Raw genomic sequence first — 26,449 nt, forward strand, 5'->3', positions numbered from 1 at the left:
AATCACGTTTGTAAATTGCCAGCTGTGCATCCAATTTTTCCAACCAGTTCGTGTTGGCATCAGCCTGAAAAGAGGATTTATGGAGGTCCTCAAAAGATTTGATGCGCTCCTGTGCAATAGTAATTTCCCTCCCTGACTCCTCGATAACGAGGAGCATCAGGTCGAGGCTACATTTATTTGTAATAGCTATCCATTTTTTACAAAACAGCGTATTGAAGTGGCCTATGGTGGGAGAGTTTTTCACCCTGAAGCCGCGTGGTATACACTTGCTCCTATAATAGTCACTGAGGGAGATACTATGGTACTGATAGTCAATTTCCTTTTGCTTAAGTCTGACCCAGTCTTTATAGAGAAACTCCAGGGATCTAGTATCCTCATCCTCATCAAGTCTGTGTTTAGATAGAATACACTCCGCTTCAGATTCTGAGGAGAAGGTATTCCCTTGTGTGAGTAAAGACAAGTTTACGCTGCTAAACGGCACCTCACCTCCACCTTCCAAGGATTCTGCCATCTTTTCCGATGGTCAGAACGAAATTGTAAGTCCCGTTGAGGTAATCAGATGCAAACAAATGGGTGCTGAACTCCTCTGTCAGGATGACACCTGGAACCACGTCTGCAGCATACAATAGTCGCACACCTGTGATAAGTATAATGTGCGGTGCCTGCCAGATAGCTCCCGTGTAGGGGCCAAATACAAATATCCAGTGATGATAGCACTCGCTGAAATCAAAGTCAAAGCTTTTTATTACAATTTTTCTTTAGGACAAGAACAAAACAGTACAAGTGCATAAAGACATTTTATACATACCTCCACGCCCACGGGGAGGCCGTTGACATCATCAAGAGCTGTTAGGAGCGTCAATCAGCACAGCGTGTGCACTACTGACGTCACCCATTTACAGAACTGATGCAAATCACCCAGGCCGACAGTTTGCGTCCCGCTGGTCACTAGGCAACAGTGCAGTGTACGAAACAAACCAAAGTAACCACAAAACAAAGATAGCATATATAAAAACAATATTAAAATGTAACAAATACAATACAATAATATAAGACAATAATACACCATAGTGCATACATAAAAAAGACGAAAGACAAAAAAGAATAGGGAAGATAGTTGATACTAGTGGTTGACATGTATCTCATTTTTCTACAGCGGGCATTGTGAGATCTGATTTGGTCTTTCCCTATTCTTTTTTGTCTTTTGTCTTTTTTTTTATGTATGCACTATGTCCCATGTCCGCCCGCCCGCCCTCCCTCCCTCCCTCCCTCCTCGCTGCTGCCAGGGACTGGAATGTACTGCAGCACTTCCAACACAGGCAGAAGAGCCCATTGTGATTCCTGCCTGAGTTCCTGGCTGCTGTACTCTTCCATCCAGGACCACAGCAGCAGTGCTGGGGAGGGAGAGGGGATGGGGGAGAGCAGTGGCGTAAGTTTATAAGAGATGCCCGGAGGCAAAAGTGTGATGTTGCCCCCCTTCTATCACCCCCCCCCCCCCCCCCCAAAAAAAAATCCTGCTTTCTTAAGACTATTGGTAAGTTATCCTATAATGCAGACACACCCACAGAGGCACATGCACACACACACACACACATATACACACAGCCATATAAGAACACACATATATACACAGCCACATACATAGAAGCACATGTACATATGGGGCCGGTTTTATCTTTGCTGGCGAACCGCCAGCAGCATGCTGCTGGCGATCCGACAGCAACACGGCGCTCCATCTGACTGAGACGCGCGTGCGTCCCCCACGCACGCGCGTCTCAGTATCGGGGCTGCGAGGCGGACGCAATACTGTCCGCCTCCCGCTCGATAGTGCTGGGGGGGACCCGGGGAGGCTGCGGGGGGGTGCGGTCGCCTGGTGTGGGCACCGGGAGACCGAGGGCAGCACCGTCGGAAGGGGGCATCCCCTTCCGGCATACAGATGGCTGGGATGCAGGTGATGGCGATGGCGACGCCATCACCTGCAAAGATGAATCCCGATACATCTGTATACACACTGCCACATACATCACATGTATACACAGACAGTAGCTACAGTGCACATGCACATAAACCCACAATTATACACTGCCACAAACACACAAACACATGTATACACACAGCAACATACAACCACACACACATATGTAAACACACAACCTCCACACACACACACACACACCTCTGTAAACACACAGCCATATATGCACACATAGCAACAAATGCACATAAACATAGCCCTATATAGATACACACACACAATACACATAAATAGTTTAACAAACACTATAAAAGAGGCATACCTTCCATAGCATGAACCAGGAGATCGTGGGTGGTGAAGAGTTGGACGGGCTGCAGGGCTGTCAGGAGGAGACAGGGGCTCTGTGTGTTACAGGAAGTCCCGTCTCTTCCTCTCACTGAGGGGCAGATTTATTAAGCTTGGAGAAGAGATAATCTGGAGATAAAGAGGAGAAAAGGAGATAACGCAGCAGCCAATCAACTCCCAACTGTCTTTTTCAAACACAGCTGATTGGCTGGTGCTTTATCTCCTTTTACCTTTTCTCTGCTTTATCTCCAGTTTATCTCTTCTCCAAGCTTAATAAATCTGCCCCTCAGTGAGAGGAAGAGACGGGACTTCCTGTAACACACAGAGCCCCTGTCTCTTCCTGACAGCCCTAAATCTGCCCCTGAGCTCCTGGAGCAGCGCTGCTAATCACTGCAGGCAGCGCTGCTCCCATACAATATTCTAGCTGGCACGCAGGGGCTGGATGGAGTTCAGAGGCAACGGATGTCAGGCCGGGTGTCCCCTTCAAACGTGGCGCCCGGCGGCAAATGACTCCATTGCCTCCGAGACTTCCGCCACTGGGGGAGAGACGGAGCTGGAGGGCGGACAGACGTGGGAGATACAGAACTCACCTGCACATGGATGTTTCTTCACTCTGTATTATTAAAGATATAAAGGGAAGCACTGTCCTGCCCCTCTCCTCTGATCAGCTGCCCCAGCTCCTGCTTATGAGCAGCCACAGGAGGACACTGTAGTACGGGGGAAAGTAAAAGCCGGCTGGCTAACTTTCTATTAGCTGCGCATGCGCAGTAGGATCCTGTGGCATCACAGTGCGATATTAACGGGGGGAGAGCAGGGAACTGGATTTGCAGGGACAGGGCTTTTTCGCAAGCCCTGTCCTGCGAGGTGAATAATGATAAATTCATGCGATTTTAAGCAAAATCGCAATGCAAATTTAATTGTTATTATCACCATTTGATTACCATTTTTTTTTTACAATTTTGATAAATGGACCCCTATGTCTTTTTACAGCTGCTGTAAAAAGTCTTATGGTCTGAAGTGTTTGCTGTTTACAAGCCATAGAGTGCCAGGAGTCACTGCATTGTATGTTACCTGGTTTTCCAGGTGTTTTGTGCACCTAGGCAAGCAGGGCCGGCGCTACCCACTCAGCAGCTCCTGCAAAGCAGGGAGGCGTCATACTGAAAAGGCGCCGTCTCCCTCCCTGCTCTGCTAAAGCTGCCTCAGCCCTCACTGTCACTGCCTCCTGCACGCCACCCACAGTGCCTGTCTGACAGCGGGCGGCAGTATAAACAGCTGCTCCCTGCACCGCGAGTGCACACAGCCTGCACGCCGCCCGCAGTGCCTGTCTGACAGCGGGTCGGCAGTATGGAGAACCTGAGCAGCTCCCTGCACCGCGCACACACTGTCCTCTTCCTGCGACCTGCCCCTCTTACTCACAGACACTTGCACTGGGGCATGTAGTGCTGTCTGTGAATGCCTGGATGACATGTCATGTCTGGATCAACCCTCTACCCATTGCTCACTGTGCTTGTCAGCTATCAATCAAATGACGAAAGGCAGCAGCGCCGCCTCCCCTTCCTTCCCTCTTCTCAGTGTGCTGTGCCAGTGCCACTGCCAGTCCTCAACACTCTGCCCCCTCTATCTCCTCTCCTCTTCTTCCATCTCCTCCTTCTCTCCCCTCCTTTCCCCCTTAGTCATGAGAGGGGTGTAATGGCATCCTCAGAGTCCTGCCTACGCAGATAGAAGAGGAGGGACTGCATCATAGTTAAACAGCAAAAGAACAGTGAGTCTTTTATTATACATGTTTATAACAACATTTTTAATAATTGTAGATTTTTTTGATATTCATTTAGACACTTTTTAAACAATGGCCACGGTTATGTGCCTAAAGGTGGCCATACAAGCTACAATAGCAGCGTGCGATGAGATTTGCGCTCCTGCGGGCATTGCATCACACAGTACAAAAAGTATGTGCTACACATACTTTTTGTACTGCTTTCGGATCGCATCACACACACATTGCATGCATGCCGTGCGTTGCGATGCGATCTAGCTTATAACGTATGCGATTCTCGCAGCGTGTATGGGTACCTTTAGTGCCTGCAACATTTTGCGGACACAGCACTGAGATGGTGTATGCATACATGTACACGCACCCGAGATTCTCCATAGGATCGAATGTTGCATACATTACCACAATCGGGCTGCAGCTTGTTGCAATGGCAATGCGAAAGGGCGCAAATTTTATGGTTTGCAGGAGGGCGCCGGACACCCTAACACCGGCCCTGTAGGCAAGAATTGGTTTGTCTCTCCCTGTGAGTGCCTGCCTGTCGGCACTCAACTCCTTGATGAGCTCTCTGCCCTTTTTCCCTCGGTAGAGACACCCCTGGCACGCCAGGGTGCTAGATATATTGGGTGGTGGGACCGCGGCACTCGTGACTTGAAATAAGGCAAGATAACCTGTAGCTACAGGTTATCTTGCCTTATTTCAAGTCCCGAGTGCCACGGTCCCACCACCCGATATATATATATATATGTGTGTGTGTTCTTTCTATCACACGCCTCCTGTGAAAACCCATGCAGCTCCTCTTCCCTGCCTGGGGTGTCGCTGTCTGCTGTAGTGTTTCTAGCACAGTGTGGTCTGTAGATCAGCACTGATATGCAAACCAGACATGTGCTAGAAACACCACAGCAGACAGCGACACCCTAGGTAGGGAAGAGGAACTGCATGGGTTTTCAAAGATGGCAGTTGCTAGAATGAACACTATCTATCTATCTATCTATCTATCTACAGACAGAACCGGCACAACAGGACTTAAACTTTGCCAATGCAGATGATGTGCCCTGGTGCCAGCAATGGGGACCTCGCAGCCCCTTGTAAATACACACTGAAAGAAAGGGCACTCGGGGACTCTCAGTAAAGTGAAAGTTCACTGGTTTAATCAGTCATACAGCGCCAACGTTTCGGGGTCTCCCCCTTCGTCAGGACAGGTATATGGTATAACAACAAGTGGTACAGTGATAGTGAAATATAAAGGCTCAGGTACTTACCCCCTCCTGCAGCTTGTGCTCACACACGGGGACCGCTGGGCTGGCTTCCGGGATTGATCGCACCTTGATGATGTCACCGTAACTGACAGTGTCATCCCTCAGGCGCATCAGAGCGGGGCTGACCTGCGGTCAAGTGGGGCGGGCTGTGGAGGGCATACAAGGTGATTAGTGCGCACATACACAATGAAACAGATGTAAAAAAAAGTATATTACATACAGTGAAAAGCATGCCAGGACTATACATGAAGCATCCAAGGCATGGCATATGAAATATGAGGATGCATAAATACGTGCAGAAACACAGCAAAAAAACGACAAGTGGTCATGTGCTGACATCTAGTGGTGGACATGGTGAACGAAGAATGAATGGGAATAAGGAGAATAAAAAGGTGTTTCTTAGTCATATATATATATATATATATATATATATATATATATATATATACACAGATGCACAGAGAAAAACCGCACTCCACTTCCATTACAATTGGCTGGGTGCCAGATCCCATAGTCAAATTAGATATCCATAGTATTCTCCTTTAAGAGAAACAACATCTGCACACCAATGAATTTTGTTTAAGAATATAATTAGCAGTCCAGTTTTAGACAGATCTTAAAACACATGGCAACATATTTGAAAAAATCAAGTTAGCAGTGGGTCACTTATCCTTAGCGAGCAAACAGCATGCTACCCGTGGAACTCCATGCTGGTCTCATAACCAACCGGCTCGACAGCCTGTTTCGGTGTGTTACCACCTTTTTCAAGAGCACAACAAACTCTGAATAGTTACCATATAAATAGGGCACAGAGACCCGCCAAAATCAATGTAACCAGTCTTACCTGTGGCCAATTAGTACACGATGTTTACTGCTGGCAGCATCTATCACCTTGCTGCAGTGGAACGCATAGCGGCGCGTGACACGCACGCTCTTCCGCTTCCTGTGTCCATATGTATTTTAGCCTCCGTTCTGCCCATCGCCGTATCACCATCTTAAAGCTTTACACACGGAGAGCTCCAGAGCGTGAGCCGCATCCCGCAGCCCATACTCTGTGCTCGATCCTGTGACAGGGGCTGGGATCAGGGACTAATCGTTAGAAAAACATATAGAATTCCTCTCATTAGGTACACTATTACAAGGAACCCATGCAAGCTTTCCCTGATCTCTAAAGAAATGTTTTTCTAACGATTAGTCCCTGATCGTCATTCACACATATACCCCTTCTATGGTAATGGTGTAAAATTAATTATCAGTATGTTATTATTATGTATATTCTTTATCACTATTTGGTTATTTATTTGCATGGTAATGGCTGATTGTCACAATAATTGTTTAAAGTTTTGGACCTGAGTCTTGCCATATCTTTGTTTATACCAGTTTGCCTAATCTATGGCCAGGTGCTCTAAATCAATAAATCCTTGCATATTCTGCATTGTACATTAGTGGCAGTGACTAATAAAGCTGTGTCAATGCCCGGCCGGACACCAGGTGATTCGTAAAGCAGCCTGTTCATTGGTGGATGTAGACAAGATGGCTGTGCGTTTCACGGTCTCTTGTTCTATGATTCCACTGACTGACGCTGTGTATGAGCTGAACCTTACAGGATCGAGCACAGAGTATGGGCTGCGGCTCACGGTCTGGAGCTCTCCGTGTGTAAAGCTTTAAGATGGTGATACGGCGATGGGCAGAACAGAGGCTAGTATACATATGGACACAGGAAGCGGAAGAGTGTGCGTGTCACGCGCCGCTATGCGTTCTACTGCAGCAAGGTGATAGATGCTGCCAGCAGTAAACATCGTGTACTAATTGGCCACAGGTAAGACTGGTTACATTGATTTTGGCGGGTCTCTGTGCCCTATTTATATGGTAACTATTCAGAGTTTGTTGTGCTCTTGAAAAAGGTGGTAACACACCGAAACAGGCTGTCGAGCCGGTTGGTTATGAGAAAAGCGTGGAGTTCCACGGGTAGCATGCTGTTTGCCCGCTAAGGATAAGTGACCCACTGCTAACTTGATTTTTTCAAATATGTTGCCATGTGTTTTTAGATCTGTCTAAAACTGGACTGCTAATTATATTCTTAAACAAAATTCATTGGTGTGCAGATGTCGTTTCTCTAAAAGGAGAATACTATGGATATATATATATATATATACTTGGGATGGGACCGGCACTCTCCTTTAACGTCTTATAACTTGCTGCGGTGCCTTCCAAGACCAACATAGTCACAATATGGAGAGGGGAGCAGGCGGCACTCAAACAGACTGACAGCTGGAGTAGGTAAAAAGCCTTTAATCCAACGGCGTTTCAGGGCAACAGACCCCCATTTTCACGGACAGACAAAAGCATAATATACATGGACACATATAAATACACAAAATATATCCCGCCCCCACTCCCCCCTGGCGTGGACACGCCTGCACTCACCATCACTGCAAACACCTGTCGGCGGTGATTTACCGGAATGTGCAGCACTAGTCAGGGTCCTCCCGGGAACAAGGTAAGACGACCCGCGTTCCTGGTGCACCACGACCGCGCTCCCACTTCCGGGTAGTGCGGTCAGCTGACTTCTAGCACCAATCGGAGCTCAGTGATGACGCTGCAAAGTGTCATGACAACCTAAAAAACATTTAAAAAAAGCATGAATTAAAATATTATGGGCATCATGAATCTTAGCGTTTACAACATGTATCATATGACAATAAGTCAATGCAATTATATTCCATTGTATATGTACAAGTGCAGCCACACTAACTTTTTAGTAAACAACTATATAACTATATAAACATGCCATTACACGATCCTGACTGGAAACATGTATCAAGACAGAGACGTAACCTGCTGTAAAGGACCTATTAACCGCTCTAAAACGATTTTTTTGTTATTATTATTAGATGCAAAGAAAAAATCTTACACCCAAAGATGCTAGACTCCAGCTATCCAGCATATCACTACAGGAAACACTGAAGGCCCAAATTTTCATTGAGGCCCTTCGGGGCCACTGTGCCTAATGAGAAGATCCATGTGCTCTCTTTTTGTAACAAAATCCTGTTTCTATCTCCGCCCCTCAAATTATGAGGCACCTGGTCAATGATGATAGATCTAATGATTGCCACACTGTGGCCAAATTTTATTCGCAATGAAAATGCACAATCCTTATAAGATGAATATTCTAAAAGGTACACTATATATATATATATATATATATATATATATATATATATATACTGTATATATAATCTGCCACCCTGATAATCACATCAGTGTCCTGTCCCCTGCTGCAACTGTCTTTTACTTACCATGTATTTGTACAAATTTGCCGTGTACTGTAATTAGTTATTTTCTTGTTTTTTGGCTCATATACTTATTGTCAAGAGTGACACTGACAAACAAGATAGAAGCAAACCGCTAATGTATTATACGCCACCAGATGGTGCTGTGCATTGCCATTGATTTAGGCACATATAATGCTTGTGGAAAATATATTTTCTTGTTGTCAGTAGCTGTGTGGGTCCTGTGAATGGCATGTGGTTGCCAAGAGACTACAAACATAAAAAGTGTTCAGCTTACAGCAGCAACAGGGGAAAATGTTGTGAGGGTGAGATATTGTTACTGAGATTTCAGATTTGGTTACATGTCTTCTAATATTTAAATATAATTTTATTTGTTGATTATTTTAAATATTGTAAAAAAGAATTTGAATGTTATCTTGTTATTTTTGTAGTTAAGGATTCAAAAATAAATTGAATGCACCTACTACTCAGACGTGTTTATTTTGCTTACCCATTTCTGTTTTTTGTTCTGATAGATCATAAACTTAGAATCTGAACTGACAGAGCTTGCAGAGCAGCGGGACATAAAGGAAGGCGATTCCATGGACCCAGAAAAGATGTCCAATTTACAGAAGGTCAGATTTTTATGTCCCATGTAACAAAAAATTCATTGCTAATATAATATACCTTCTACGTCAATCTCTTATGTGTAGTTATGGCAGATTATTAGTTCTTGGAATGTAATTGTGAAGTGTTTCAGGAAAGACCTGTCCAAACCTACTCCTGACTGCGCACAGGAGTTTATGGTAAAGCATTGAAGCATTTCTCAAATCCCAACAGCTGCCCATCCTCATAAATAGTTTAGATGATGCCAATCTTTACCACACAAGTTAAAACAATTTCATAAGCTTGATAATAATATGGAACTCTGTTGCCACTCCAAATTAATTCTGTATCTATTATATGGAGGTTTTGTGTTGCACAGGATCAGTCTTGACTGTACTGTATAAATATCATCGGTACTTGTGTAGTTTCACGGCGCCTGATATATCGGATGCGATATCAGTCGATATATCGATGCGATCCGAGGCGATTTTTGACCTGTTCATAACCCCACTATCCACTACAAATCGAGTTGATTTTATATAGTGTGGCGAGCGAATGCGGATTACTGCGCTCGCCACACTATATAAAATCAACTCCATGCGTAGTGGATAGTGGGGTTATGAACAGGTCAAAAATCGCTTCGGATCCCATCGATATATCGTCCGATATCGCATCCGATATATCGGGCGCAGTGAAACTACACAAGTACCTTGTTGCATTACACACTGCTATGTTTTAGTATCGTGTGATTATTAGTTTTGTCTGTAATATGTAAATCAGTGATTTTCAACCTTTTTCAGGTCGCGGCACACCGGACCAGACTTTAAAATTGCCAAGGCACACCAACAGTTTTTAATCAAATAACTAAAGGGGGGCAGGTATGCGTAATTATTACACACACCTGCCCCCCCCCCCTTAGTTATTACAGTGTAATAACTAGGGGGGGCAGGTGTGTGTAATAACTAATGGGGGGGGGGGCAGGTGTGTGTAATAACTAAGGGGGGGCAGGTGTCTGTAATAACTAAGGGGGGGCAGGTGTGTGTAATAATTACACACACCTGCCCCCCCCCCCCCCTTAGTTATTACACACACCTGCCAGTCCTTTATTATTGCACAGCACCACCGCCCGTTGGATGTACATGTAACATCCAAAATAATGACCCTACCTCCAGGAGAATTATACAGTGCGCGAAGTGCGCACTTCACGTGATGGCTCCGGTGGCGTGGCGGCGTTCTGCGCATTCACCGGGACGCGCCTAGGTCGGATGACCTAATGCGCACAAGCACGTCCCGGCGTCATCTACAGGGGTCACATAGACAGCGCCGAGGATGCTGTCTGATTTGACGAGCGCCGAGGAGGGAGGAGGACCCTGGTGAGTCGCCGTGACCCACTGTAGCACGGCACACCTGAGGGCTTGCCGCGGCACACTAGTTGAAAAACACTGATGTAAATGATGCATTGTCAGTAATGTAATGTTATTAGTATATGTTCTTGTTATGATGTCACAGCTACATTATTAACTGGTATTCTTTATTAATTAACACTCACTAAATGAAATTCTGTTAAATATATTTTTCTTGATTTGGTTATTGCTTGGCATCCTATAACAGTAGCATGGGGCAGATGTATTAAGCCTTAACAAGAGATAAATGCAAGGGTGATAAAGAGAGATAAACGCCCAGCCAATCACATCCTAACTGCCAAGTTACAGGCTGAGTTTGAAAAAAGTCAGAAAGGAGCTGATTGGCTGGATGTTTAGCTCTATTTATCACCCTTGCATTTATCTCTTGTTAAGGCTTAATACATCTGCCCCTTAGTTCGAAATATCTCCTAGCTCTTAGCACCTTGGGTGTGATTTAGATTTTCGTATGTTGCAATTTTCATACTAATCTGTAAACCTTTTTTAAACTAGATGTTTATTTTTATTGCATGAAACCACATACATAGTTATTTGAAACAACTGAATGGGATACTTGTGTATTTTATATTTAATTCTCTTAAGTGAAAAAGAATTCAAAATAAAGTGTAATTTATTTATTTATTATTTACAGTTTCTTATATAGCGCAGCAGATTCTGTTGCGCTTTACAATAGTAGACAGTGATAAAACAAACTGGGTAATAGACAGACTTGGAGGTTAGAGGGCCCTGCTGCAAGCTTACAATCTATTAGGTATATAGGAGGGAAACACAAGGACAGGCATCAGTAATAGCATAGCAGTCCCAACAAGTTACAAGTCCAGAAGGGAAGCTATATAATACATAAGTGCCTCAGAGGGTTATGCGTGTAGAACTCAAATATGATAGGCTTGCCTGAAGAGGTGAGTTTTCAGGGAACGCTTGAAAGGAGGCTAGCGGAGAGTCTTATTGTGCGTGGAAGGACATTCCATAGGATGGGAGCAGCCCGATGAAAGTCCTGTAATAGTGAATGGGAGCTAGTGATCCACTCAGATGAGAGACGCAAATCTTGTGCAGAGCGGAGTGGTCGAGATGGGAGATATTTTGTGATAAGTGCAGAGATATATGCTGGTGCAGTATGGTTAATAGCTTTATATGCAAGTAGAAGTGTTTTATATTGAATACGGTAATAATCAGGCTACCAATGGAGGGACTGGCAGAGCGGATCAGCAGACAATGAGCGTCTTGCAAGGAAGATCAGCCTAGCAGCAGCATTTAAAATGGATTGCAGTGGTGAGAGTCTGTTCTTGGGAAGACCAGTTAGGAGACTATTGCAATAATCAATGCGGGATATAATGAGTGCATGGATAAGAGATTTAGTAGTGTCTTGTGTGAGATATGGTCGTATTGTGGATATGTTTTTAGATGCATGTAATATGATTTGGAGACAGATTGAATGTGGGGAACAAAGGACAGGTCAGAGTCGAGGGTGACCCCTAAGCAACGAGCTTGTGGGGTAGGGTAGATTGTCGAGTTGAAAAAGGGGTGGTGGTGACCCTGACCACACAGAGTGGGTCTGGGTGCAGGTGCGCCTGGCTGGAGCTGTGTTTCCCTAGCTGCTGCTCTGGGACAGGATAGTTAGTCCTGTACTGAATGAACAAGAAAAGAAAGGGGTGTTGAGCTGCGCTTGGTATAACTTTGTAAAAAGTGAGGTAATGAAACCTGTAAAGTTGGGTGAAAAAAATGAGGGATTGGTTGATCTAGTACAAAAAGATTTAATGTCTAAAATACATATAGCCAGAATACATTGATAATTCTCTAAAATCACATAAAATTCATATCTCACCAACCAAACTGGGGAAAATGTATGGCCCGGAGAGTCCCAAGAGTCCTGTATAGGGCTGAGATGTAAATCGTCCTGTATGGAGCTGCAATGATATGCCCAATTGGAGCAGTAGGGAGGGAGGACCAGATGTAAGAATAAGGAGCGGCTTAAGTTGACACGGATTGCCGACTCCCTCCGCTGGATGGACTGGAGCGGGATGGGTCCTCTACCTCTACCTTACTGTAGGAATTTGTAATCCAAATGGAACCAGTGGAGGTGGTATTACCGGACTGGGATCTGTGCGTGGCCCAAGGGGACCCCCAGGTCCTGGTGAGGCGTGATGGTTGTCTCCAATGTAGCAGATGGTGGGGAGGACTTGAAGATGTTGATAAGGAGCGGCCCAGGATGGCACAAATAACCGACTCCCTCCGCTGGATGGAATAGAGCGGGATACAGTCCTCGACCTCAACCTTGCTGCTAGGACTTGGTGGTCCAATTGGACAAAGGGTGGTAACTGTGTGCACAAATAAGCACTTCCGGGTTCTTTAGGGGTACCAGTTTGGTATTCTGGAAGGAGATAGAAACCTGAATCCTGACCGGTTTCGCTGCTCAAGGCAGCTTTGTCAGAGGATAAAAAACGAGTTTTGTCGTGTGAGTGTCGAGTTGTCAACAGTGATGGAGATATCAGGATGGTAACTGTTCTTAGTTGGCGGGAATATAATTAATTCAGTTTTGGAAATATTGAGTTTGAGTTGGCGAGAAGACGTCCAAAATGAGATGGCAGAGAGACATTCAGAGACTCGGCCCAAAACCACTGGTGACAACTCTGGGGTTGATAGATAGATTTGAGTATCATCCGCATATAAGTGATACTGAAATCCGAAAGAGCTGATTAGTTTGCCAAGCGAGGAGGTATAGATTGAGAAAAGCAGAGGACCTAAGACTGAGCCTTGCGGAACTCTGACTGACAGAGGTAGTGAAGAGGAAGTAGAGTCAGAGAAGCGAACAGTGAAAGAGCGATCAGATAGGTAAGATGTGAACCAGGAAAGGGCTGTATCATTAAGACCTAGGGAGTATAGTGTTTGTAAATGGAGAGTGTGATCCACAGTGTCAAATGCAGCAGAAAGATCTAGAAGAATAAGCAGTGGTACTTGTTTCCTAGCACGGCCACAATCTTTGGCATGGTGTACCTTTAAGTTAAGGTACACGATGCCCGCGATGGACCCGATTTCCTTTGAAATCAGGTTCATTTTGCCGGCAAAGGGAAAATCGCGGGCATCGCGTCGGTCGTGACCATTAACATTGGCCCCGACGCGACCGACGCGATTTTGCCATAGGCTTCAATGTTAAAATATTTTTTAGCATTGAAATCGGGAGCATCGCGTCGGTCTTGTGCCATTATAATGGCACAAGGTGAGATGGACTTGATTAAGTCCATCTCACATAGTAAAAAATGTGAAATGGGCCAATATGACCCATTTCACATTCTATATGTCCCCGTCGTCACCCCACAATTGACGTGAACCCGAAGCGTGGCGAGCGCAGCGTGCCCGCGAGGGGCGGGGGTGCGCGTCCTCCGACCTTTTCATTCCCCTACTATCCACGTCGGCGTGGAGTTGAGAATATAAAGTGTGGCGAGCGCAGCGAGCCCGAAGCGTGGCGAGCGCAGCGAGCCCCGCTAGGGTACGCGTATACCTGTGAAGTTATACGCGCCCCCTCGCCACGCTTCGGGCTCGGGGGCTCGCTGCGCTCGCCACACTTTATATTCTCAACTCCACGCCGAAGTGGATAGTAGGGGAATGAAAAGGTCGGAGGACGCGCACCGCCGCCCCGCGCGGGCTCGCTGCGCTCGCCACGCTTCGGGTTCACGTCAATTGTGGGGTGGCGTTGAGGGTGTCAAATTGGGGGTGTAGGGAATATTTTACATTGAATCCCAGGGACCCTATTCACATTTGATTCAATAAAAAAATCGGGTCGGTCGCATCGCATGCGACCAAATCGCATGCGATGCGACGGACGCGTTTTTTCCGACACGACCACCCCGATGGAGATCGGTGTGGCCGTGCTAGGAAACAAGTACCTAAGCAGTGAGTAATGGCCTTTAGACTTAGCTGTTACCAGATCATTCACCACTTTAGTCAGTGCTGTCTCAGTGGAGTGTTGAGAGCGAAAGCCTGACTGAAGCGAGTCTAATAGGGTGTTGGAGTTAAGAAAGTTTGTTAAGCGAGAGTAGACAAGTCTCTCGAGTAGCTTGGAGAAGCACAGGAGATAGATTTTTAATGACTTGTGCAGGTAAATGGTCAAGAGGAGAGGTAGTAGAGTAGGAGGATAAGAAGAGTGCGGATACATCCTTTTCATTTGTGGGCTCAAACGAAGAGAAAGTGCCAGAGGGTTCAGGTGTGGCAGAAAGAGGGTTAGAGATTGTGGAGCATACCATTTCATCTCGGATGTTATCAATCTTGTCCTTAAAGTAGGAGGCAAGTTCTTGTGCACTGATGGTAGCTGGTGGGGGAGGAGGGGGAGGGTAAAGAAGAGACTTAAATGTGTTAAAAAGTCGCTTAGGGTTGGTGGCATGAGAAGAGATGAGAGATTAGTAGTATATTTGTTTGGCCATGTCCAAAGCATTGCAGTAGGAGTGGTAGCTAGTCTTATATGTGAGGAAATCAGTAATATTACGAGATTTACGCCATTGGTGTTCAACTTTACGTGACTGATTTCGTAGTTGTCTTGTTGTGTTGGAGTGCCACGGTTGGCATCTAAGCCTACGTGGGGTATAATGGGTAGCTGGAGCCACTTCATCAAGGGCTGTTTCAAGAGTCTGGTAGAGGTGGGAAACAGCAGAGTCAGGAGAGGTAAATGTAGAAATTGGTGAGAACTGTTGTTGCAGGGAGGTGGAAAGTTGTGGAAAATTGATAGCATTAGTATTTCTGCGGGTTAGAGTAGGCTTGCATGATTTCTGTGTCAGTGAGCTTGAGGTAATGGAGGAGAGTGAGAGGGTAATGAGATTGTGATCAGAGAGAGGGAAGGGAGTGTTAGTAAAATCAGAGACTGAGCACAGCCTGGTGAAAACAAGGTCAAGGCAGTGGCCTTCCTCATGAGTAGCGGCGTCGGACCACTGGGAGAGGCCAAGAGAGGAGGTTAGAGAGAAGAGTTTGGAGGCATGCTGAGATGGTGGACTGTCAATAGCAATGTTGAAGTCACCCAGGATGATAGTGGAGATAGAGAGAGAGTTGGGTGGGAGGAGCCTGCACTAAGAATTGGAAATGGTTGTTAAAGAGATAGGAAAAATTGGGGGGGAAAAACTGACTATAATTGACGATGAATATTCTTGTCTAACATCACCTACCAGCCTATGCATGGGGCTGTAGTTTAAGAAATGTGATGGTCAGTGGTACACCCCCGAGTATGAATACGTTTAATTACAAACAAAAGAAGAAAAAGAAACTCGGGTGGGGTGCACTCTTAATCCCCAATCTAAGATTGCTCAGCTGCTCAAAAAAAGTTTTTTTATAAATATTTTTTATATGCCAAGTGAAATAATTTTTATTTATGTTATGTACTTTGAAGTCCTATTGTGCAAAAAAATGACAAATCAATGAATGTATTAATTTATGCTGCACAAGCAATTTTATAAATAAATAAAGTAATTTTAAGAAAAATAATTTTTTTATGTTTTTATTTTGCAAGTTATTCCTATAGGAATATTTGATGAAAAACACTGATATTATTGCCTCTGCGAGTTATTTATAGACAATTATGATGGGGCTGGTATAAAGAATTGGTGCAATAAAAACCTGTGTGTGTATCCCTTCATAGAATATACATCTGCACCAATTCTATGTAAGGCTGACCTTCATAAATCCTCAATGCCTTTACCACATTGGCATTATAGATTTTTTCTCAATTGAATGAGATAAGGATTATAATCATTAGTCAGCAAATTAAATCCAAAAATCAAATAATACACAATATTTACATTTGTGCGCATGCATTAATTCCTTTCATGGTCGGCTGGCTTTTATGAGACTGTAATTTAGTCAATTTTCCTAGCAGCGTTTATAAACACAATTGTATCAAAAATAGAATAAAGTGCCATTTGTTAAACAAGAAGGCTTTGATTGTAACATCACAATTTTGCAACAATATATTCACTCAAACATGAACCCAATCAGTACTGCGCATGTGTCACAGGTGATATCTCTTTCATGCAGGTTTTTGACCACAGATGTCCCAATTATTGGTGTTGCTGGGCCAAAACCACAGCTAAAAAACACCAATTAAACTGAGGAAGAATCTCTCAATAAATTAATGAAGCACTAAAGTGGACAGAACATTATTATCCAAATATAACAATTACGAATAATCAATTATATGTACATATGCCGGCCGCATCTGCCTCAGTGCAGAGCGGTATACAACCTGTAAATCCTTAAGCAATTGCTATATCCTGCAAGGACTTAATTATATATGAGAGATAAACAAACACCCGCTGTTGTCACTGTTATTGTATGCAGGGTTCACACATGAACAGTCTGGAAAAAACTTCAAGAGTGGACACTGAAGCGGAATAATACCGCAAAATCAATGGATACAATTGTGTTTAAACTAAGCATCAAATTACACCATGTAAGGGAATAAATCAAATGCACAACTTTAAACTTTAAATGAATAAAAAAGAGGGAGAGACCAATTTGCCTGTAGCAAAAGCTAAGCCGGCACATATGGCGCACAGCCGCTTTACAGGGAGAGGTCTACGTTACCAGCCCCGGATCTCTTGGGCGCAGGGACACTCAGGAGCGCTTGTCTCTTATTGAAGCTCCGACCTGGAAGCCGCTCCAGCGGTCACGTGTGCACACGTGACCACATCCTTGTCTGTCTAGGGACGTACGTTTCGCAAAGCTTGATCACCCGGCAGCATACCTGAGCTGCCTGGCTGTGACTTCTTATGCTTATGCACAGCCAATAGGAATCGTTTATGGTTGATTGCTCTTGCTCCAGCAGCATTGTTCATTGAATTGCTTAAGCTTGTTTTGCATTTGTATTTTGGCACATATTTGGCCATTTCATTTGTCACATATTTGGCAATCTAGTGTATTGCCCATCATGTCAGCACTTCACTGTTTTACTTATTTATATATTTTAGATGCACTTTATATACGTATTTCTTTGATTATTATTATTTTTATTTTTTTGTAGGATTTTCTTATCACTATTAGACACGCAGTAGGTGGTAAGGGTTTGATTACCTGAAACCCATACATAAATTAATTGATATACAAAAATAAAAAAAATATATATATAAAAAATATTTAAAAAATTTAAAATAATAAACAATAAATAAAAAATAAAAAATTAAATAACCATAATTATATAAATACAGCAATATCATAAATAATGTAATTGAGAAATAAGAATTGTCATGATAAAAAATTCAGCAAGATCATGTAGATTATAAGTATAACAAATAAATGTATATATAAAAATATCTAATCATTAAAAATAATAACAAAAAAATATAAAACAAAAATATACTATGTTGTAGTATGATACAGGCCAAGTGAGCAGACAAGGATTCATCCATTATCATTAATAGTATCAGTATCAGTAGATAACTGCAATGAAATAAAACTTTAATAAAATAAAAATAATGTATATACAAAATTTCCAAAAAATGCATTTATCTCATTTCAAATAAATAAATAAATATAAAAAAAATTATTTCATGTTTTAAAAAAAATCTCCCTTTTTTCACGCAATTTTAAGTGGTGATACACCTTTAAAAGTAAGTCCGAGCAAATGAAATGGCCAAATATGTGCCAAAATACAAATGCAAAACAAGCTTAAGCAATTCAATGAACAATGCTGCTGGAGCAAGAGCAATCAACCATAAACGATTCCTATTGGCTGTGCATAAGCATAAGAAGTCACAGCCAGGCAGCTCAGGTATGCTGCCGGGTGATCAAGCTTTGCGAAACGTACGTCCCTAGACAGACAAGGATGTGGTCACGTGTGCACACGTGACCGCTGGAGCGGCTTCCAGGTTGGAGCTTCAATAAGAGACAAGCGCTCCTGCGTGTCCCTGCGCCCAAGAGATCCGGGGCTGGTAACGTAGACCTCTCCCTGTAAAGCGGCTGTGCGCCATAGGTGCCGGCTTAGCTTTTGCTACAGGCAAATTGGTCTCTCCCTCTTTTTTATTCATTTAAAGTTGTGCATTTGATTTATTCCCTTACATGGTGTAATTTGATGCTTAGTTTAGACACAATTGTATCCATTGATTTTGCGGTATTATTCCGCTTCAGTGTCCACTCTTGAAGTTTTTTCCAGACTGTTCATGTGTGAACCCTGCATACAATAACAGTGACAACAGCGGGTGTTTGTTTATCTCTCATATATAATTAAGTCCTTGCAGGATATAGCAATTGTTTAAGGATTTACAGGTGTATACCGCTCTGCACTGAGGCAGATGCGGCCGGCATATGTACATATAATTGATTATTCGTAATTGTTATATTTGGATAATAATGTTCTGTCCACTTTAGTGCTTCATGAATTTATTGAGAGATTCTTCCTCAGTTTAATTGGTGTTTTTTAGCTGTGGTTTTGGCCCAGCAACACCAATAATTGGGACATCTGTGGTCAAAAACCTGCATGAAAGAGATATCACCTGTGACACATGCGCAGTACTGATTGGGTTCATGTTTGAGTGAATATATTGTTGCAAAATTGTGATATTACAATCAAAGCCTTCTTGTTTAACAAATTGCACTTTATTCTATTTTTGATACAATTGTGTTTATAAACGCTGCTAGGAAAATTGACTAAATTACAGTCTCATAAATGCCAGCCGACCATGAAAGGAATTAATGCATGCGCACAAATGTAAATATTGTGTATTGTATATACTTTATTTGATTTTTGGATTTAATTTGCTGACTAATGATTATAATCCTTATCTCATTCAATTGAGAAAAAATCTATAATGCCAATGTGGTAAAGGCATTGAGGATTTATGAAGGTCAGCCTTACATAGAATTGGTGCAGATGTATATTCTCTGAAGGGATACACACATGGGTTTTTATTGCACCAATTCTTTATACCAGCCCCATCATAATTGTCTATAAATAACTCGCAAACAGAGGCAATAATATCAGTGTTTTTCATCAAATATACCTATAGGAATAACTTGCAAAATAAAAACAAAAAGAAATACTTTTCTTTAAATTACTTTATTTATTTATAAAATTGCTTGTGCAGCATAAATTAATACATTCATTGATTTGTCATTTTTTTTGCACCATAGGACTTCAAAGTACATAACATAAATAAAAATTATTTCACTTGGCATATAAAAAATATTTAAACAAAAACTTTTTTTGAGCAGTTGAGCAATCTTAGATTGGGGATTAAGAGTGCACTCCACCCGAGTTTCTTTTTTCTTCTTTTGTTTGTAATTAATGATAGTGGAGATGTCAGAGGATAAGAAATGGGGGAGCCAGGCAGAGAAATCTTCCAGAAATTTAGATTTGGGAAGCCCAGGTGGGCGATAGATAGCAGCAACACGCAGAGAGAAAGGGGAAAAAACCCTAATGGAGTGTACTTCAAATGATGTAAATGTGAGTGAAGGAACTGGTGGCAGAACTGAGTATGTGAAGGCTTGTGACCGTAATATACCAACTCCACCTCCTTTACAGTTACCAGGCCTGGAGGTGTGAGTGAAGTGGAAACCACAATGTGACAGTGCTGCAGGCGAGGCCGTGTCTGATTGTATGAGCCAGGTTTCTGTAATTACCATCAGGTTGAAGTTGTGAGAGATGAAGAGGTCATGGATGGATGTTAATTTATTGCAAACAGAGCGTGCATTCAATAGGGCACATTTAAGTTGTTTGGTGTGTGGTGGGATCCATGTGATATTTATGAGGTTAGCTGAATTGCTAGGCTTAGAAGGAATTAAATCTGGGTGGGTCAGGTGGTTGGGGCCTGGGTTTGGTGATATGTCACCAGCTAATAAGATTAGAAAGGAGAGATAGATATAGGTGGATGTTTCCAGTTTTTTGTATTGGTGATGGGAAGTGGATGTAAAAGTACAAGTAGAGAAATAAGTAAAGAGCTCATGAGTGTTTAGAAGAGGGGAGTGAATAATTAAAGAGGCAATGTGTACAGAGTGGTGAGTGTCAGGGAGATTATAGGATGGTTGAAGTTTGGTAAGTATGCCATGTAATGAAATGAGAAGTAGCATTGTGGTGAGCATGATGTGATAGTTTGTCTGTTGGTGACAAGGTAAAGTGGAGATTGTTTGTGAAAATGTGGAATAGTATTGTATTTATCTTGTTTGATTTTGTTCAATATTTTTCACCTGTTTTATAATTGTTCTTTATAAGTAAATCCACTTTGTATATTTCCCACTTAGTAGATTTCTCAATAAAAGAACTGTCCAGGCAGAGGACTGCCTTCCATATGACCAGATATAGCAGGTCTAATTAAGAGAGACTACAGCTGAGGTCACATGACTAGCTAATCAAGGCCTGTGTAACAAACACTAGCCAAAACATTTACTACAATAATGTATGCCTCACTGAACACAGCTTCAAACAGGTACTATAAAGACTAGAAACACATTAATAATACAGCATTTGTTATGCAAAGGGCAAAAATACAGATTATCAGTTATAGTGTTTTATATACCAGTTTAAATCACATACATTGTATACTGCTGCAATGGGCTCATAGGGATTTATGCAGAGCAGAATGCTGGGACTTGTAGAGAAACGGACCAGTTTAAATCACATACATTGTATACTGCTGCAATGGGCTCATAGGGGATTTATGCAGAGCAGAATGCTGGGACTTGTAGAGAAACGGACCAGTTTAAATCACATACATTGTATACTGCTGCAATGGGCTCATAGGGATTTATGCAGAGCAGAATGCTGGGACTTGTAGAGAAACGGACCAGTTTAAATCACATACCTGTGAGAAGAGAAATAAACAGAAGATCAGTCCATATTCAGGGAAATTCATGCAGGATAACTGTTTTATAACTGTTCTTTATAAGTAAATCCAATTTGCAGTGGCGTAACTATAAATTTTGCTCCCCCCAGCCACAAAAGTTTCTGGCGCCCCCCCCCCCCTATGCCCCTTAAACATTACGTCACACACCATAATGCCCCTTGCGCTATATGCCACATGCCGTCATTAAATATACACTCCACACACCTAAATGCACCTTACACTATGGCCGGAATTTAATTCCGCCTAAGTTCAGTGCAGTGCGAGATGTCCACTGAATTCTGATGTTTTGTTAAAGGGGAATTAACTTACAAGGAATGGTTTTGCCTTGTAAGTTAATTCTCCTTTAAAAAAACGTCAGAATTCAGCGGACATCTCGCACTACACTGAGCTCGGGCGGCATTAATTGCACCCTATACTGTATGTCACACACCGTTATGCTCCTTACTCTATAGGCCACACATCATACTGCCCTTTACAGACTTCTGTGCGACGAATTCGCACCGCCGCCAGAAAAAAATAGATGCTCTGTGTAGGCGCAAAATGTCTATTCACCCCTGCTCTGCCAAACAGAGCACCGAGTCACAGGGCGTCTCCCAACTGCCCCTCTTCCCATCGCAGGACATTGCTGTTCTTGGGTGGGACAGAGGGACAGTCACAAAAAAAAATCCCTGTCCCACGAAAATCTGTACAGGTAGGAAGTACTGTATGCTGACAGATGCTAACGCATGGACACGTAGAGGCCGACAAACAGACAGATGATGACAAATGGACAGATCCTAAAACATGGGCGCTGACACAGACACATATGTTGACACATGGACACTGACAGACGCCTATACACAGGGATACGCTGACACATAGAGACACTGATGCTGACAGACGGTGACGCTGACATCTAGAGACATAACTAACACAGACACCCAGACACTGACACAAATATGCTGACATGTGATGACACAGACTGACTGTTTTGCATCCCACTGTAGAAAACCAGGGTTTGAAAGGGTTAACCTTATTGTTGTGTTCAGCTCCTGTGCTGAAGCCTGTAGAAGGGGAGGGCTCTGTAACCGGAGTGCAGAGTGCAGGGGAAGAGAAGGCAGCCACTGGAGCAGGATGGTCAAGATAGAACAGAAAGCAGGGAGAGGGATGGTGCTGCAGCTGCCCAGCCTGCGTGGATGGAGGTTGTGTGTACTGTACTGTGTACACAGACAAACTTCCTGCCTGTCTGCTGCTGCTGGTAGGAACGGAAGGGAGGTAGAGACAGGACGGACCTCACCTCAGCTGTGCAGGTTAGAGTGAGGGGCTTCCTTCCGGTGCCCACGCAGCCCCCGCTCCTCCAAGCAGTGGCGGGGGCTGCCTTACACAAACTACGCCACTGCCACTTTGTATATTTCCCACTTAGTAGATTTCTCAATTAAAGAACTGCCCAGGCAGAGGACTGCCTTCTATGTTTTCCTTGTCTTTTTATTAGGAGCTGGAGACCAGAGCCGGCCTTAGGCATAGGCCAACTAGGCAATTGCCTAGGGCATTTGGAATGCCTAGGGGCATCAGCAGCTTCTGCTGATTAAAATGATATGCAGCATGCCTATATTCTGTGTGTGAGTGAGGCTGTATCTGCATATGAAATAGTGTATTCATGGAAATCACTGTAACATAGCATTCCGTATGCAGGTACAGCCACAGTCGCTAACAGAATATAGGCATGCCGCATATTATTTTAATCATTGGAAACTCCTTGTGTGTGCTGGTCATAACAATGCAAATAAGACGAATTTTCAGCAAAAAATGCACCCAACGTTAGCAGAACTGGCCAGGAGCTGCATGGCCTATTGAGTCAAGATGTATGAGGAAACATCTGTATCCAAGCAGAGGCAGAGGTCACAGTGTTAGCGGCTGTGCGAGTGCTGTCTGTGGGTGGGTTGGCTGTGCAATAGTGTTCGGCATATGTGTAAGGGGCATTGGGGCAGATGTATTAAGCCTTAACAAGAGATAAATCCAAGGGTGATAAAGAGAGATAAACATCCAGCCAATCAGCTCCTTACTGACTTTTTTCAAACAACGGCTGTAACATGGCAGTTAGCAAGTGATTGGCTGGTTGTTGATCTCTCCTTATCACCCTTGGATTTATCTCTTGTTAAAGCTTAATACATCTGCCCCATTATTTGTGTCAAGTATAAACGCATTATTAATGTGCGACATATGTGTAACAGGCATTATGTGTGTCATGTGTATAAGGGCATTAATAATGTGCAACATATGTGTAAGGGGCATTATGTGTGTCATTATGTGTATGAAGGGCATTAATAAAGGTTGGCATAATGTGTAAGGGGCATTATGGTTATAAGGACATTAATAATGTGTGTCATGTGTAAGCGGCATTACTGTGTGGTATTATCAGGGATGCTGAGAGAAAGGGGTAGGGGGTACAAATTACCCAGGCCAAAGTCTGATGGAAGGGCCCAGTGGGGGCCCCGGGCCCCCTCCCTTAAGTCAGCAGCAGCTGAAGCTCTTCTCCTCTGCCCAGCACACACTGCTTTGTGCTGGGTTGCAGTGTCGCCATGGAGGTGCTTAAAATACAATATTTTCCCAGGATTTTTTTCTAAGGGTATAATGTGAATAATGTGAGGAAAAATGTATATAAGGTAAAGTGGTACTACTGTGTGATGTAACGTGAATAAGGGACACCATCGCATGATATAATGTGAATAAAGTTGCACTACTGTGTGACATAATGTGAATTGGGGGTACTATTGTGTGGCCATGCCCCTTCCCAGCAAAAACACACCCCTGTTTGGTCTGCGCACCAAATGTGTGCACTGTTTCTATTTAAAATATTGCGGGTAGGAGCACCAAAATGATGACTGCTGTGATGACTGGTGATGGTACTGGGAAAGGGGAGCAGGGTCAGAGGCAGAACTAGTGGCGGTGGTAGGGGGCACCAACCAAAATCTTGCCTAGGGTGTCATTTAGGCTAGGGCCGGCTCTGCTGGAGACATTGAGATCAAATCTAAAAGTGGTTAACAATAACCTGAAGAGTACTGAACAAGAAAATATCAGTTTACATTTAAAAATGGAGAAGCTGGGGAAAGAAAAACATTTGCAAGGTTATAGTCAATTTTGTCAACACAACATATGTTGTATCAGCCTTGATTAATACGTTTATTGATAATCATTTGGTCATGTGACTATAGAATTTATGTAATGCTTGTTTAAAGCTGCACTTCACCGTTCTAAAATGTCTGCTGTCTGAGATGATGGTCAGGAGCAGCATAACTAATGTGTACAGTAGCTGATAATGCCATATTTGCAACTTCTTATAATTTGCATCACCAGGGCTGCTGCATTTGGTAATGTCAATCACCCTTGTCTGTTAAACCTGACCCATCATGCTTCTTACCCTTAGCAAAGGGATGTTGGTGTGACATCTTCTACTCTTTAGGGTAAACAAGTGTTTAAATAAACTGTTGCTTGAGTATACCCAGGGCTAACAACAGAAATGTTGGGGCATCGTACACTGAAATATCTGGGGGGCCCCCACCGCACCCCCTCAAATGCTTTCAACCCCCCTATGCTGGAACATAAACTGGATGAACTGTGGCCTATGTTTTATCACACTGGCGCACTCAATGATTGAACTCGATGGACTAACGTCTTTTTTTAACCTTAATTACTATGTCACTGTGTTACTCCCTGCCCACTGCCTACCCTCTATAACACCAATGCGCTCCCTAAACCTGCGGACTGCACTAGATCACACTGATGCCCTCCTTCACCCTGCGGCATGTGTTCTATGACACCGACACTCTCCTTCACCTGCAGCTTGCACTCTATCACAGAGATGCACTCCCTAACCCTCCCTACCCCCTCAGCCTACATATACACACACTCACCACTTACTCTCACCTTCTAAACACCAGCAGAGTGCATTCCCACTCGCTGGGTGGCCCTGGAGCAGCTTGTCTTCTCCCTCTTGCTCAGCACAGCAGCAGTCTGAGACCCATGTAGCTCCGCCCCTGCTGAGACCTGTGTAGGGCCTCCCCCATCAAGTCCCATGTAGCTCCGCCCCTTTGGATGCCCTAACTGGCCTTCTGATCCGAGGCTGGACACTGGCCTTGGGGCCCCACAAGTCATAGGGGCCTGGGACAGCTGTCCCCTTTGACCCTGTAGGGCCTGAATATACCTCATTAGTGGGAAGTGCTCCATATGAGGGCACTGCAGGACATTTGAAAATCTAGATGACCTTATGTCATCTACTATTTTTTTTTGTTTCCCCCTGACTGTAAATGTCCTAGGCATGCATTATATAGTGGTGGTTTGCATATAGCTCTACTTTAGTTACTAAGTCCAGGCTGTCCCGTTGCTGCAGGGGGGTCATTGGGGGATGTGGACTAAGCCTATGGGGGTGGGAGCATGTGTGCTTCCCGGCACCCACTGCTGCATTTTATAGAAAGAGCAGCACAGGGAATTATTTAATAGATGGAAGCAGACTGCCATGAACTTCTTAGGCTGTTCAGGAAACTCTGAGGCTTACAGCAGAGGTTTCCAGATGAATTTTTACCGGACTCGCAAATCATTGACCAAATCATTTTGGTCAATGATTTGCGAGTCCGGTAAAAATTCATCTGGAAACCTCTGCTGTAAAGTCTCAGAGTTTCCTGAACAGCCTCAACCATGTTTAGTTGTGGAGAAAAGCTAATGAAATTGTATCTAGATGGGTCAATTTTGCCAAAAATAAACCCTAACCTAAAATAAATTCCAGCAAAAGGTCTGTGTACGTTTTTGTCTTTCCCAAGTGTACTTATCGCCGTAAAAAATGTCTACCACAATAAGACAACAACATTCTTATTTGTAAGCATTCAGAAGATCAGCGAGCAATGTGGATTATGTCAGCCCCCATAATGTACAATACAGGACTTCAATGGTCTCACTTATATGACAAGTGTGCAACACAAAGATTGCAGTGCCTTAAAAATTGAGAGATACATTTAAAAA

At 43.5% G+C, this 26,449-nt stretch overlaps 1 protein-coding gene across 5 annotated transcripts in view; it reads left to right on the forward strand.

Annotated features, from left to right (window-relative positions):
- Nucleotides 1-26,449, forward strand: part of CCDC30 (coiled-coil domain containing 30) — a 502,866-nt gene that overhangs the window by 216,022 nt on the left and 260,395 nt on the right. For all 5 annotated transcript variants that reach the window (XM_083162765.1, XM_083162761.1, XM_083162762.1 and 2 more), the window contains one exon: nucleotides 9,156-9,254. In XM_083162765.1, the coding sequence (XP_083018891.1) occupies nucleotides 9,156-9,254 (99 nt within the window). The remainder of the gene's footprint in view (nucleotides 1-9,155; nucleotides 9,255-26,449) is intronic.

The sequence above is a fragment of the Crinia signifera genome, chromosome 19 (assembly GCF_055691185.1).
Source record: "Crinia signifera chromosome 19, ASM5569118v1, whole genome shotgun sequence".
NCBI classification, from domain to species: domain Eukaryota; kingdom Metazoa; phylum Chordata; class Amphibia; order Anura; family Myobatrachidae; genus Crinia; species Crinia signifera.